General features: G+C 41.3%; 1 protein-coding gene across 1 annotated transcript in view; it reads right to left on the minus strand.

Annotated features, from left to right (window-relative positions):
* Positions 1-10382: 10382 nt before the first annotated feature.
* TXNDC12 (thioredoxin domain containing 12) overlaps positions 10383-16719 on the minus strand; it is a 35358-nt gene continuing 29021 nt past the window's right edge. The window contains exons 4-7 of the mRNA XM_003411085.4: positions 15855-15928; positions 14011-14080; positions 13210-13293; positions 10383-11282 (exon numbers count right to left, since the gene is read on the minus strand). Coding sequence (XP_003411133.1) covers positions 11203-11282; positions 13210-13293; positions 14011-14080; positions 15855-15928 — 308 coding nt within the window. The 3' untranslated portion in view covers positions 10383-11202. The remainder of the gene's footprint in view (positions 11283-13209; positions 13294-14010; positions 14081-15854; positions 15929-16719) is intronic.

Here is a 16719-nt window from a genome sequence, read left to right on the forward strand (position 1 = left end):
AATCCTTTTCTGGGAGGGGTTAGCGTCCCACGGAATAAACGTTGGAAGATGCTGCTATAACCTTGTTAAACGCCACTAGCCTCCAACACTGGCACCACTGCCGCTGCTGTCCCAAGAACTCAGTCTCCCTGAAAATTCTCTTGTCTCTGAAGTCCTTTCCCCAGAGGACTTAGGGGAAGGTGTATCTGATTGGATGAGCCTAGGTCATGTGTCCATACTCTGGTTGCAAAGGAGTCTGGGAAAACAATTATCTTGACATATCCAGCTTCTAAAATGGAAAAGGGGTTCTGCTTCCCTCCAAAATCATAAGGATTTCCTTAACCTAAGGAAGAGGTTTGAGTGCAGTGGCAAAAAGAATAAAAAATATCCACATAGTCCACTATTTTGTTTGTCCTACATGAAGTATATCCTCCCCCATATTTACAATTCAAAACAATATCCTAGTTAACATAATGCAATTGAAAGCACAAATACCCACTCCCAAAAGTGGCATAACCCAAAGTTTTATCATTTGCCACATCTAGTTACAAATCTAGGATCCCTAAGTAATGACCATTTTTCTGTAATTCTCTTAAAATCACATCTGTATATATCATATCTTAATCAGAAAGAGCACTATAACCAGCAGGCTTCTGCTGTGGATAATAGAAACCACTTTAATGGTTTTAAGCTGAAAGAATTAATACAGAGAATTAGGTGCTAAAAAAAATCATTGGTGTTATACACAAAATGGGAGCAGGGACTAGGTGGTGACTGGTCCAACTTGAGAGCTCTAGGTGACTGGAGAATAGGGGGCAGTCGGCTATTCGGGCCAAGCACCAGTGGACAGAGAGCTCTGGCAGTGGACCCTTTCTTGAACTTTCAGTGGCGCTCAATCCTCTTTGATTGACTGAAGGTCCTCTACTTGGGCAAAGGTGGAATTCATGGAGTTCTACTGATCTGTTAACTTTCCCAGGAGACTATACAATGGTTCAAACACCCAGACTCATAAAGCAACCACTATACAGGCAGAGGATATGAACAGTTTATAAGAAATATTTATAGCCAATGAACATGTGAAAATGTATTCGACTTCACTCATAGGTATGCAAAGCAAAACAACGAGATTTCATCCATCAGATTGGCAAGCAAATATAAAAGTTTGATAATGCCCAGTGTTCACAAAGGTTATTGGGAAACAGGCACCCTTGTACACTGTTGTTCTGAATGTAAACAGTTTGAATTCTTTTGCAGGATAGTTTGGCAATGTTTGTCAACACTTTGAATGCCTGTACTCATTGAGTCAGCAATTCTATAGCTAGGAATTTACTCTAGGGGTATACAAGCAAAACTATGCCAAAATCACATGCAACGATGTTCACTGCAACATTGTTTGTAATAACATAAAAACTGGAAAACACATAGACACCCATCAACAGGAGACCAGTTAAATATACCCATAAAATGGAAAATATGCAGTCATTAAAACATGAGGTAAACTGTACGTGCTGATATGGAAAGATTTTCGAAATACATAACGCTGAAAAAAGTTGATGTGCACAACAGTGTGATCTCATTTGTATTAAATAAATTAAAAAAAAAAGATAAAAAAAAAAATCATTGGAAAGCCTGGCAGAACAAACACTCTGTTAGACCTCAAGGCATGACTCTTAGATCAACGCTGTAGACTGCCCTGAGAAGGGAAATGAAAGCTTTATGTCTATTGGGAAGGTGGGGAATCAGGAATGTGTTCTCCCAGGTCCTGGTTCCAGTGTCACATCACCTTAGCCACTATCTGGGAATAAGGAAGCCATTGTCCTCCTGGAACACACTGTCATAATTGCAAACTGGAGGTCAGGGAGCAGCTGCCAGAACTGTTGGCTCCAGAGCCATGCCACATTGGCTAGATCACACCAGCAAAATATTCTGCCACCTCTCTCCCGACAGTTTCCAATTCAGGTCTCACCTGAAACATCACTGTAAAGTGAGTTCTCTGCTCAGAAGCAACATTAAGTGAGATACTATTATGGTGAATAAGGTGTTCAGTGAGTCCACAGGTGATGGTACTAAAGCAGAAGCTTGGTGGCAGGGAAATCCAGATTAAGAGTCTATTCCAATAAGGTCAAATCGTTGCTTCATCCATGATAGAAGGAATCCAGTGTAGCCAAACTGACAAGTACCTGGCTGGTCCCCCTAGACTGTGGTACCAATCCAGGGGCTGTGTTGGTTGCTGCTGCTGGTAGGTTGGACACTTGACATTGGTAGGTGACAGGTCAACCTTGGAGAAGCTTTGTAAATAGTGTTCCCAGTGCTCTACTGCTTCTCATGGAGCAGAGTGGTCCGAAAGAGAAGCCAAATTTTCCTGCTCAATGAAGAGAGTGTAAATGGTGCTGAGAGGGTTGATGGACCTAAAGGAGCCTTGCCGGAAGGATAAAGGGACAGAGTAGACTGAGCTGATAGAAAAACTAGACATCTCAGCAGATGCCTTCATGGAAGGAAGAGTCAGAACCAGTTTGGATGAGTTACCTCTCAGCAGATGCCAACATGAGCAATGCTTCCTGCCTGATGTCATGACACTGTATGACCCCCTGAGAGTTAGATGCCACTTAAGAGAGGAGGGAGCAGCCAAAAGTCTAAATGTTGACCTAGTTTAAATTTCAAATAACTGAAAAACCTTGGACCTGATCATAAAAGGTTTCCCTGTCTGTGTGAAGAATGTGGGATGTGAAAAAGAATTGTTACAGGAAAATACATTTATGTTCCTCTTATGTAATAATTATTATGTATGTTCCTCTTATGTAATAATTGTATTAATTGGCTTGAAAGTTTATACCTGCTACACTAGCATAAGGCATTGATGCTATTATTGAATTGCAGGATTTGAATACAAATTGCATAATATGGTATAGTGGTTAAAAGTATGGATTCAGGAGCCAAACTGCCTGCATTCAAATCCTACCTCTGATGTCTACCAAACCAAAGCCAAACCCATTGCCACTGAGTCGATTCCAATTCATTTTGGCCCTATAGGATAGAGCAGAGCTTCCCCATGGGGTTTCCAAGGCTGTAATCTTTAAGGAAGCGGGCTGCCACATCTTTACCCCACAGAGTGAATGATGGGTTCAAACCACTGACCTTTTAGTTAGCAGCTGAGTGCTTAACCACGGCACCAGTAGGGCTCCTTCTGATATCTGCTAAAACTAAAAAACTAAACCCACTGCCATCAAGTCGATTCCAACTCATAGTTTCCAAGGAACAGCTGGTAAATTCAAACTGCCGATCTTTTCAGTTAGCAGACGAACTCTTAACCACTACACCATCAGAGCTCCTAGCTTAGGTAAATTACTTACCTGTTGTGATCCTCAGCTTCCTTATCTTTAAGTTATGGATGATGATGATGGTAGAACAGTGCTTGGTACATCCAAAAACAAAACCTGTTGCTGCTGAGTCTATTCCAACTCAGTGACCTGATGGGACAGAGTAGAACTGCCCCACATGGTATCCAAGTCTGTAAATCTTTACAGAAGGTGACTGCCACATCTTTCTCTCACAGAGCCACCAGTGGGTTTGAACTGCCAACCTTTCAGTTAGCAGCTGTGCACTTAACCACTGTGCCACCAGGGTCCCTTGCCTAGCACATACCAAAACCAAACCAAACCCAATGCCTTCCAGTTGATACGATTCCGACCAATAGAGACCCTATAGAATAGAGTATAGCTGCCCCATTAGGTTTCCAAAGAGTGGCTGGTGGGTTCAGACTGCTGACTTTTTGGTTACCAGCCAAGCTCTTAATCACTGCACCACCAGCAGTCCTTTATCGTATGTGAGGTCAAAATTACATATAATAAAAAGACACATTTAATTAACAGTTTGAAGAGTTTCGACAAATATATACACCTGGGTATTTTTTTTAACCATCACAGTCACCATTCCCATCAACACAGAAAATTCCCTCCCGTGTCTTTGCAGTCAATTTCCTCCCATTTACCCAAACCCAGGTAAGCACTGATTTGATTTCTGCCACTCTAGATAAGTTTTGCCTATGCTCAAATTTCATATAAATGTACTTGTTTTGGGTCTGTCCTCTTTTACTCAGCATATTCTTGAGATTCATCCATGTTGTTGTATGTATCAGGAGTTTGTTCTTTTTTATTCTGAGTAGTATCCCATTGTATGCATATACCACAACTTATTCATTTACTTGATAGACATTTAGATTGTTTCCAGTTTTTGAAAAATTTTAATAAACTTGCTATGAACAGGTGTGTGTGTGTGTGTGTGTACTTATGTTTCACATAGTCCATAGTCATAAAATCCTGGAATTGCTGGATTACATAGTAAATGTATATTTAACTTTATAAAGCACTGCCGAACTGCTTTTCAAAGTGGTTGTACCATTTTACACTCCCAGTAGCAATACCTGAGAATGCTCCATAGAGGGCACTGGCGGCTCAGTGGGAGGATTCTTGCCTTCCACGTGGGAGACTCCCCAGCCGAAGCACCTCAAGCACAGCCACCACCCACCCACAGCTAATAACCTGTTGCTCCATATCTTCACTAACACTTGGGATACTCAGTCTTTTTAATTTTTGGAATTTTCATTGTGGTGTTAATCCGTATTACTCTGATGCCTAATATCGCACATTTTTTGTGTTCATTGGCCATCCGTCTTTTTTATCTGTCCAGTCTTTGCACAGAGGAACATTCTAACTTACTTCATTTTTCAATTCAAATAAACATGCTAACATGAATCCCTATGACAACTATAAGAGCCCCTGGGTGCGGCAAACAGTTAAGTTCTTGAGTACCAGGCAAAAGGTTGGCAGTTCTAACCCACCCAGAGGTGCTTGAAGGCAGGCCTGGCGATCTGCCTTCAAAAGGTCACAGCCTTGAAAACCCTGTGGACCAGTTCTACTCTGTAAACACGGGGTCACCATGAGTTGAAACGGACCCCATGGCAACTAACAACAATGTGACAACTATCTCTGTTCCCAGTTCTAAGACAGGTAGACAAAAAGTAAAAGCTTGTCATGAGTTTGTGACCTGGATGAATTAAAATTTTTTTCTACGCTCCCTTAGAATTCTTCTCCTTTAATAATGATTGGGGAGCCAGAAGAAGCAAATACTCATCACTTCCACATGCCAAATTATATGTCTGAATTCAAAACATCCCCAAATGGTCCAAACTACCCCATTTCTAATACCAGGTTTGCTCTTGACAGAATTATGCGTTAGACCGAACTATGTACAAGATAAAAACTTCTAATCAAGGAACCTTAGTACTATTTCAGTTTCCTTTTGTTTGGTGTCCCAGAGGTTTTCACGTCATAATGCAGTGTACCCGATTAAAAATCAGGGTGAGAAAGATGCTTTTTTTTTTTGTAAAGTGGGAAAAGGCGCATAGTGAAAAGGTGAGAAACAACTATCTTTTTTTTTTAAATAATATTTTATGGTGTTTTTTGTAAAACTTTACACAGCAAATTAGGTTCCTGTCTTAGTCATCTAGTGCTGCCATAACGGAAATACCACAAGTGGATGGCTTTAACAAAGAGAAATTTATTTCCTCACGGTCTAGTAGGTTACAAGTCCAAATTCAGGGTGTTGGCTCCAGGGGAAGGCTTTCTCTCTCTCTTGACTCTGGAAGAAGGTCCTTGTTCTCAATCTTCCCGTGGTCATGAAGCTTCTAAGGCGTGGGGACCCCGGGCCCAAAAGACGCACTCTGCTCCTGGTGCTGCTTTCTTGGTGGTATGAGGTCCCCCACTCTGCTTGCTTCCCTTCCCTTTTTCCCCTTTTCCCCCAGGGAAACTCCCTTTACCTTGAATCAGGGAGGTGACCTGAGTAAGGGTGCTGTTACAAACCCACCCTAATCCTCTCAACATAAAATTACAATCACAAAATGGAGGACAACCACACATTACTGGGAATCATGGCCTAACAAAGTTGACACATATTTCTGGGGGGACACGATTCAACCCATGACAGTTCCCATTTGACAATTTCTATACAAATTGTTCAAGTGCCATTATATTTTTCACAATGTGCCAACATTCTCCGTATTCTGGTTGTTCTGTTTCCAGTGCCTTAGTTTCCCTGCAAAAAGGCCTGGTGGCACACTGGTTAAGTACTCGGCTGCTAACCAAATGGTCAGCGGTTTGAACCTACCAGTCACTCCACAGGAGAAAGATGTGCAGTCTGCTTCTGTAAAGATTACAGCCTTGTAAACCAGTTCTACTCTGTTCTTTTAGGATCACTATGAGTCGGAATCAACTCCATGACAGCTGGTTTCGTTTCCCTGTCCTCTTATCTTCTCATCTTTGCTTTAGAGTAATTGTTGACCTTTTGGTCTCATATAGATGTTTTTTTAATGGAGCACTGCGCCCACAGGTAGCATCCTTTATTTTGTGTGCCAATCTGTTGTTTCACTAAAAGGTGACCTCAGGGGATAGTTTTGGTTCAAGATATAAAGAGTATCTCAGAACAATAGTCTCAGGGAATCCTCTAGTCTCAACAGGTCCAGTAAATCTGGACTTTTTGAGAATTTGAGTTCTGTTCTGTGTTTTTCTCTCCTTCTTTTACAGTCCATTTCTTGTGGCCCTGATTAGAACGGTAGGTCATTAGTGATAGCCAGGCACCATCTAGCTCTGGTCTCAGGATAGATGAGGCTGTGGCTCGTGCATTAGCCTTGTAAACTAGTTTCTTCTCTGAGACTTTAGTTTCCTTCTTTCTCTTTTGTTCCTGGTAAGCAGAGAACAATAGTTGTATCTTAGCTGCTCGAAAGCTTTTAAGACCCCAGCTACTCATCTCACAAGGATGCAGAACATAAGCTTTGTGAACTATATTATGCCAATTAACTGTATTGTCTCATGAGACTAATGTCCTAAGCCTTCACACCCAGAAAATCAATCTCGTAATGTGTCTGCTTGTCTGAATTACCTGTAACTGTGTCCTCTATGAATATATATGGGTGCACACACATATCTGTACATATATATTGTACATCAGGGTTGTATTCTTTCACCATACCTATTCAATCTGTATGTCGAGCAAATAATCCGAGGAGCTGGACCATATGAAGAACTGGGCATAAGGATTAGAGGAAGACTGATTAACAACCTGCGTCATGCACATAACACAACCTTGCTTGCTGAAAGTGAAGAAGACTTGAAGCACTTACTAATGGAGATCAAAGACCACAGCCTTCAGTATGGACTGCATCTCAACATAAAGAAAACAAAAATCCTCACAATTGGGCCAATGAGCAACATCATGATAAACGGAGAAAAGATTGAAGCTGTCAAGGATTTCATTTTACTTAGATCCACAATCAACAGCCATGGAAGCGGCAGTCAAGAAATCAAAAGACTCATTGCATTGGGTAAATCTGCTGCAAAGGACCTCTTTAAAGTGTCGAAGAGCAAAGACGTCACCTTGAAGACTAAGGTGACCCAAGTCATGGTATTTTCAGTCGCATCATATGCATGTGAAAGATGGACAATGAATAAGGAAGACCGAAGAACTGACGCCTTTGAATTGTGGTGTTGGGGAAGAATATTAAATATACCATGGATTGCCAAAAGAACAAACAAATCTGTCTTGGAAGAAGTACAGCCAGAATGCTCCTTAGAGGCAAGGATGGTGAGACTGCATCTTAGATACTTTGGACATGTCGTCAGGAGGGATCAGTCCCTGGAGAAGGACATCAAGCTTGGCAGAGTACACAGTCAGCAGAAAAGAGGAAGACCCTCAACGAGGTGGACTGACACAGTGGCTGCCAACGACGAGCTCAAGCATAACAATTGCAAGGATGGCTCAGAACCAGGCAGTGTTTCGTTCTATTGTGCATAGGGTGGCTATGAGTCAGAACCAACTCGACGGCACCTAACAACAACATATACCGTGCCTGCCCCCACAAACATATATGCCTATATACGTATGTATGTGACCACACAGTTTTTTGTTATTGTTGGTGTTGTTGCCAAATCACGTATGCCATGTTTTTGAACACAAACATCCTTTTCTCTTGTGCGCTTCTTAGTGGCATTGTTTACTTTGGACAAGCTGTGCTCATTACACCCACATTCGGTGATACTTTTCCCATCACTGAAAATAACAAATATTTACAGTCTAGAGTGATTCTCCCTCCACCTTCCCATCTATCCTTGTATATATATCTGTTGTCTTCTTATGAAAGTGGGATCATACAATATGTCATCATGTGATTGACTTATTTCACTCAGCATTATGTCTTCCAGATCCATTCATGTTTCACTGACTCATTTTTTACGGTTGTGTAGTATCCCATTCTTCGACCACATTTTGCTTATTCATTTATCCACTGAAGGGCACTTAGGCTGTTTCCATCTTTCTGCTATTGTTATAGTGCTACAAAGAATGTAGGTGTGCTTATGTCTGTCCATGACTCTTTATTAGATCTCAAGAAAGAACTATCTTAATGACATTTTCTGGAAAATCTCTTTTAGGAAGATGATGATCTAGAAATTGAGTCACTTAAGTTTCTATGCCCATGTGCCTCTTGTTAAGTTTTTACCCCAGATTGAAAACTCCTGTTCTAGTCAGTCACATCTTGGACTATACAAGAAGTTAGGCAATGCTTGGTGGAGAAAGCAAGAATTTTGGAGTCAGACAGTGTGGTTGGAATCCAGTTATTACTTAGTCTAGGAACTAAGGGCAAGTCACTTCCATCTGAAGTTTCCTTTTCCACAAAATGAGGCTAATATCTACCCCACAGGAGCACTGATGAGACTTAAATGGGATATATGAAAAGAACCTAACAATGCTTGGTGATTCACTTAAAAGTACTGTACATTGTTTTGGGACCTTGGAACACAGGGCAGAGGAATCCATAGGCTCTGCTCTAGAGGAGCATGGCCATCTGATGGCAGCCACAGATGTGCAAATACATAACTTCAGTATAACGTGGTGCAGGGCTACAGTTGCACTGGATAATGAACATAAATTTTATCCACATGAGAAAGGTTAGGGAAGACTCTCTGGAGAGGTGGCTCAAAATGGGTTGTGAAGGATGAGTAGCAAGAAAAGATGTTTACAGCAGAGGGAGCCAGCTGAGCAAGGACACAAAAACATAAAACAGCATGTTGTGAGGTGAACTTGAAGCAATTTTGTGTCACCACAACACAAAATGCAAAGACATAAATGAGAATAAGTGACGTTGAAGAGGCAGACAGCTTCTTAAAGGCTATATTAAAGACCCTGACTGTATCCTGTGCCTCCATTTACTCATATGGTTCAAATTCTTCTGTAAAATGAGTATCTCTCACAGGGCTGTTAAACCAAAGACCAAGCCCGTTGCCGTCGAGTAGATTCTAACTCACAGCAACCCTACGGAACACAGTAGAACTGCCCCAAAGAGTTTCCAAGAAGCAGTTGGTGGATTCATACTGCCGACCTTCTGGTTAGCAGCCAAGCTCCTAACCACTGCACCACCAGAGCTCGGCAAAGCTGTTAAAACTAAAAAAAAACCACTGCCGTGGAGTCGATTCCGACTCATAGCAACCCTATAGGACAGAGTAGAACTGCCCCATAGGGTTTCCAAGGAGCACCTGGTGGATCTGAACTGCCGACCTTCTGGTTGGCACCATAGGTCTTAACCACTATGCCACCAGGGTTTCCCTTGCAAAGCTGTTAGGAGAACTAAAACGGAAAGTAAACAAGATAACACACACAAGGCACTTAGAAGAGTGCACGGCACATACTAAAGTTCAAATGTTTGTTGTTGTTAATACTATTATCCTGAAGGTAGCCAGAAACCCCTGTAAAGTTTTAAGTAATGAAGTGACAGGTCACATTTGCATTTGGAAAGACCACTCAGGGGGAAGTGCGGATTGCAGGAGAGAATACTGGAGGCCAACAGACAAGTCAAACTGTGTCAATTAATAGCCTAGGAAAGAAGGCCTGCCCCGCAGTACCAGTAATAGTGCAGTACCAGTAATAGCGATGACCAAGAGAATTCAAAGTATTTAAAAAGTAGAACAGATGGGCCCTGATGCCCATTGATGACCAAGAGAATTCAAAATATTTAAAAAGTAGAACAGATGGGCCCTGATGCCCATTTGGAGCCCCAATGGTGCAGTGGTTAAGAGCTACAGCTGCTAACCAAAAGGTCAGCAGTTCCAATCTACCAGTCACTCCCTGGAAACCCCATGGGGCAGTTCTACTGTGTCCTCTAGGATTGCTATGAGTCAGAATCAACTCGAAGGCAACAGGTTTGGTTTGTTTTGTTGTTGTCGTTGTTGTCCATTTGAATGTGGGAGGTGTGGAAGAGGGAGGTCAGGGTGACTCTTAGATTAGGCCCGAAAGGTTAGTTTTCTTCCTGAAGTGATCTCCTTCCATTCTCCAATAACAAAAAGGCCATCACAATACACTTCCTTTTTAAGTTTTATTAAAGTGTAATGGAACAACTGGTATTTTCTTTTTTTCTTAACCCCGGTACAAAAATACAGTTGATGACTTGACAAAAATGGCTCCACCTAGGGCTTGAAGGTTTGGGTTTCTCCAACAGTAACAAGGGAAAGCATGCTTCCAGCTAGGGCTGAGTCCAAGCACAGTCATTCCTGCACACGCATGCGTGCAAGCAGGGAAGCCCGAGGCGACGAAAAGGAAGGCTGTCACAGGAATTCGGGAAGAAGCTCAAGATTATTCCCAGGAGAAAAAGAGAAAAAGCAGGCCAGTATGTTCAGTAGGGGGTAGAATTACTGATTTACATTTACCATTTGTTATTTAAAAAAAAAAAAAAAATGGTAAGCTATGTCAGCAATTTTAACACTTTAGAAAAGATGCTACTGGCCTCCTTTTACCACCAAGGTGAATAAAGCTGGAGGAAATGAAAAAAAAAAAAGATTCAAATACCAAAGTGTGAGGAGTAAACTTCCAAGTTGCTTTTATAGATCAAGTTTTGTGTCAAGAGGGTTCATTTGTTCTTTACATTCAGTTCTTTACATTCAATGACAAAAATGACATTTAGGAGAGAGGGAATAGAGGGAAGTCAGCCACACTCTGCTAGATTCACCAACATGGAGACCAGCTTATTAGCAGAACTCTCCTACAGTGAGGGAACTCCATCCAGTGTAAGCAGAGCAAGGTTTCCTGGCCATTTTAATGGTTTGGGCAATTCCTCAATATTCCCTTTCTTGCTGCTTTCCTTTCAGAATACTAACTTTGATGAAAGAAAAGGATACATTCATATTATAACTCATCTTCAAGATGTTTCTCTCTGAAGGCATCACCCGTCAGCCTTTCCTGAGCTTCCTTCATCCCCTGAACAACTGTGAAATAAAGGTTGGGGGGGGGTAAGTATGAAGTAGGTCATTAAATCCGACATCTGATGAGCAATGTAGATTCTTAAATGTTTAGGAGAAATATGAAAGGACCACAGAATCTAGTCTCATTATCTAGTTCTGGATTTTAGCCCTGGCAAGTCATTTACCTCTTTAAATTTGTTTCCTCATCTATGAGATGCTATGTACTTCATGCAGGATATGATAAAAATTAAATCAGAATGGATAAAATAAGTGCTTTACAAACTACGAATTCCTACAAAAATGTTAGTGTAACTTTGGCTTACCCTCTAGGATTAGAGCTGATCCCTTAAACTACAGATGTTGTTCACTTGACACTAATGGGATAGAGAACACCTTCCTACTATCCCCATTACGTCTTTCCAATGAATGTGCCATTTTTATTATTTCCTATGGAGGTTACAGGTTACACTGGGGTGTGTTGTGTGTGTGTTTGGCGGGAGCATGGTCTCCACTGAAAGGGGTGGTTATCTCCATGACAACCATACATGGAAGAAGCAACTTGGTAAAAGAGAGAGAGAGAGAGAAACCTTGAAGTAAAACCTTAGGGAGCCTGGAGATGACAGCCATTTAGGTACAGGCTCCTAAGTGGTGATTCTACAACAGGGCCCGTTTACAATAGGAGGCCAGGAGCTAGGTTGAGTCAGAGTCTGTGAATTTTAGAAAGCAAGCCTTATGAGCCAGATAATGTAGTTTATTGTTCCCTTTTTGTTTTGCCTAAGCCTTTAATAAAGCCAGGCTTGAAAGTTCCAGTTTCATGTCAGCTGAGCTACGGGGAATTTAGGGAAGAATTCTGTGTCCACTTTTGGACTGAACATGTTAAAGGATTATGCAAATGTGAAGATGAAAGTGGTTATTTACATGAAATTCTAAAGGTGAATCTCAAGGAATAAGTGTTGGGGAGCTGAAGTCTAGCTGCTCTTCTCCATTTATAAATTTTCCCTCTAATACCAGTCTCAGAGGAAGGAGGTGACAACCTCCCCAGATCTCTTCCCCCTCCCCTATTCTGAAAAATGAGTCCCAAGGGTTCAAAACATAAACTGATCAACCTCATAGTATGGGGGGGCAGGGGAGAGGCAGATACATGGCAACTTAGCTAACAATTCCCTTTTATAGCTGGGGGAGGGGAACTTTGGAATAAAAATAGTAACAGTCCATGGCATAGATTCCAACCCCTGCCTCTAGAATCACTGTGATGATTTGGTTCAAGGATTAGAGAACAGGAAAGCTTGACTAACTTATGATTTCAATCTTCCTTCACCTGTTTGTGCTGATGCTGTTCTCTCTGCACGGAACATGTTTTTCACCTCCTTCTGCTCGCTAGATCTCATTCTTCAGGACTTAACTCAGTCATCCTCTCCTCTAGCAAGCCTTACGGGCTCTCCATGTTGGGATCCATTCCCCCCTCCCCACATCCTCGGCTTGAAATATTCTCCTCATATCGTCCACTGAGACAAATCCTTATCCTTTTAGGTCTAGTTAAGGCTTAATATCTAAGAAAACTCTTGGACAAGCTCAACTAACAGTTATTATTGCCTTTCCTCTGAATTCTTACAGTAACAGTATTAGTGCAGTGGGGAAAAAAAAACTAAGTTCTGGACTCAAATCCTGGCTTGGTGCCTTATCAACTGGGAAACCAGCAGCAGCAAGTGACTACCTCTGTGAGTCTCAGTTCTCCAGTTTCCTTTGGGTCAGTTAGATCCCCAACTGGGTTGTAAACAGCTGGGGAAGGGGTCAGTCCTATTTTTCTCCTAAATTCTACATAGGATCTAGCTAAAAGCTAGTCACATTGGAAATGTTCAGCTAACATGTTCAACTGAATTTCCTATTACAGCCTTGCATGTGGCTCTTCCAAACCTAGCAGCCACCCTCCTCTCTCTTGACATAATTGTACCTTGCTCAGCACTGACGTAGAAATACTTGTAGCTGGGGTTTCCATTCTCATTGATGATTTCCGGACGCACTTTGCCACTGGGATCTACCGTAGAAAAAATGGCAGAGGAGTTGCAATAATTACAACAGAGAGGTACTTTAAACACTACATGGCACACAAGGCCCTCTGGAAATGGGGCCTCCCCATCTCTGCAGCCCATTCTCACCATTATCTACCCCTTGCACTTTATCACAATGAATTCCTTGCAGCTCCCTGAACATACACTCCCATGCCCTGACAGGTGCCATTCCCTTTTCCTGGCATGCTCCTTTTTGGCCTGACAATGGCAGGATCCTTCATTTTTATTTGTATCCCTCCTAGAACCTAGCAGGGTGCTGAGCAAAGATTAGGAGGTAATTAAATACCCGCTGAAAAATTGTGTAAAGACATTTATCTGTCTGGTTGTACTATTCCATGGCCTAAATTTCTTAAGGCTATTGTCTCAGCTGGACTATGGGGTCGGGGGTGAGAATTATGGTTTATTTCTGTCCCTGTAGTGCCTAGCACAGTGCTTGGCATATGGCTCATGCTCAGATGACTGAATGAATAAATGGGTAATTAATACTCTTGTCATTGATCACAAAAGCAATTAGTTAACGGGAAAAATTTTCCTTCAAACTTGCAGTTCTGGCATTCAGAACTCTCCCACTGTCTCTTTAAACTTATTTTTGGGGGGTTGGCATCCCAGTATAGTTTCACTAGGTCTTGACTCATTTATCTTTTCCACATCATGGATCCCCCGATTAAGATCTTGCATCTTACCCAGGAAAAGAATTCGTGGAATGTAACCCCCATCAGGGCTGAAATCTTCATCCTTGGGTTCCTCTTCATCCTATTAGGATTAAATGTAAATCTTAAGTCAGGTCATGTCCTTCCTCTATCAAAACCTTTCAGCAGCTTTGCAACTTACTCAGGGTAAAACCCCAAGTCCCTGCAGTGGCCTGTGAAGCTCTACATGTCCTCCTACCTGGGTACTTCTCTAACTTCATATTCTACCACCCTCTGCCTCTTCAGCCCCCAGTTCTCTTTAGCCACATTCACCTTCTTGCTGTTACTGTCATTAAACAAGCCAGGCATGCTCTGAACTTGCTCTTCCCTCTGCCTAGACACATCTCTCCCATTAACATAGCTCACTCCCTTATCTGCTTCTGGTCTTCGCTGAAACGTCACCTTCGTTTCTGACCACCTATTTAAACTTGCAAACCATCCCCTTGCCCCTTCATTTTTAGCCATAGCATTTACCACCATCTGATATATTTTATTTCACTTTTTTGTTTGTCTGTCTTCCCACACTAGAATGTAACCCTAATGAGGGCAGGGATTTTGCCAGTTAGATTACCAGAGCCTACATAATTGACTTACACACAGTATTTCATAAATGCACAAATTGACGAAGCTGGCATTTTAGCTACAATTATGGAGCTATAGTCCTGCCAGGAGATACAACCACACAAACAGCTTTCTTTTTAAGAAATCTCTCAAGTTGGAGAATGCTCACTTGAAGACATTTCTGTCTCCTTTGAGTGGACAGTTCATGTGTATAGGGAATCAATAGCCAATTTTACAGTTTATGGTGTGGTTCCTATTTCAGGAGAGTCAAAATGGGGTCATTTTTTCAAATTGCAATTCGGCCTTGCCTTGAGTGAAGTGTATCAGCATTCAGGATATCTACTGCTAGTAAGCAATCCCTTAGCTGCCTTGATGTGAACTTTTAATGTGTCAGAAGATTTCTAGTGCTATGTTTAAGTGAACATTATCTTTACAGAAACTTATGGCTAGAGGTATCATCGTAGAGCATCTGAGCTTCTCACACTTGAATATGGCCTAAGAGGCAGCACAGCTATATCCTAGAACCTATTCTTATCACTAGGAAACTCTGGGCATAGTGGTTAAGTGCTACGGCTGCTAACCAAGAGGTCAGCAGGTTGAATCAGCCAGGTGCCCCTTGGAAGCTCTATTGGGCAGTTCTACTCTGTCCTATAGGGTCGCTATGAGTCGGAATCAACTCGATGGCAGTGGGTTTGGTTTTTTGGTTTATTCTTATCACTATTAGGCTCTATGATCTCAAACAAATCATCCAATTCCTTCAGGACTAAGATGCTCTTTCATAAAATAGGGATAGTTCCAATGGGCTAAGAATCCCTTCCAACTTTAGATTTGATATTCTTGATCAGAATTTTAAAACCTATAGTCTATGGCAAATAAAGGATATTTCAAGATAAAACAGAGAGGATGTACATATATGCCCAGCAAAGAGTAGGTGCTCAACTAAATCAAATTTTGCAGGCCTGCATGTATGACTGCATGTGTAACTGACTATACCTTCAGTCCAACTATACAAAGTTGTATAGTATGCCATAATTACAAAGGATGAAGAAACCTGAAATATTTAATCATTTTATTCAATCTGTCCTCTTCTACTTCCTCCCACAAATGCATGCTGAATGACCTTCTAACACATCTGATGCAAGCCTCAGGTGAAGAGAAAAACACATAAACACAAGTAGCCAGTTATGCTTAATACACTTTTAGACCATAAATGATATTAATTCTGTAACAGTAAAGTCTTCAAATCATAGCAGAAAAGAGAAATTCTCAAAGCCTACCTCAAGATTTACCATAACAAAATTATGGGAAAGTTCTGAGATTTCTGTAGATTCTGCAAATTTGGGCTTTAAAGCTAGGGAGAAAAAAAAAAAAAAAGATTTTAGATTTGAAGAAAACCTCACTGTCATACCCAAACCCTAATGAACATGAGCATCACTATTTCTTTTTGGTAGTTCTGCATTGGTTGAGTTGATTCACATAACTGAGCCTTCCTTTTTTTTTTAACTCTAAGAACCAGAAATCTGGAGACTTTGATTCTGGTTTTGCTTCTGACACTTACTTGCACAGCAATGTGACCTTCAGTGATTTACTTCATTATTTGAGCCTTTACCTCATTTAAAAAATAAGGATAACGGCATACAAATGAAAAAATATATATATACTATTTGTTTTTTAGATACATTTTAGTAACTTCAACTGAATTAACAAGAGAATAACAATACCCCTCCACTACTAAATAATACACACACACAAAATCCACTACCATCGAGTCCATTCCAACTCACAGCGACCCTGCAGGACAGGGTAGAACTGCCCCATACAGGTTCCAAGGTTATAAATCTTTTCGGAAGCAGGCTGTCACATCTTTCTCCCACAGTGGGCTCAAATTACCAACCTTTTAGTTAGCAGCCTAGCGCTTTAACCTCTGTGCCACCAGGGCTCCTTAATAATACATGCACACATACACACATATATAACGTTACACTAATCATTTATACTAATTTTACACTCTTTTTCCAACTAGGATTTTATTAAGTGCAGCACATCAACAATTTGACTCAAAATATATATATATATTTTTTATCAGGCGGTATAGCAAAAAGAAGTCCCAGTGGTGCAGTGGTTAAACGTTCACCTGCTAAC

Source organism: Loxodonta africana, chromosome 3 (assembly GCF_030014295.1).
Source record: "Loxodonta africana isolate mLoxAfr1 chromosome 3, mLoxAfr1.hap2, whole genome shotgun sequence".
Classification (NCBI taxonomy): Eukaryota; Metazoa; Chordata; class Mammalia; order Proboscidea; family Elephantidae; genus Loxodonta; species Loxodonta africana.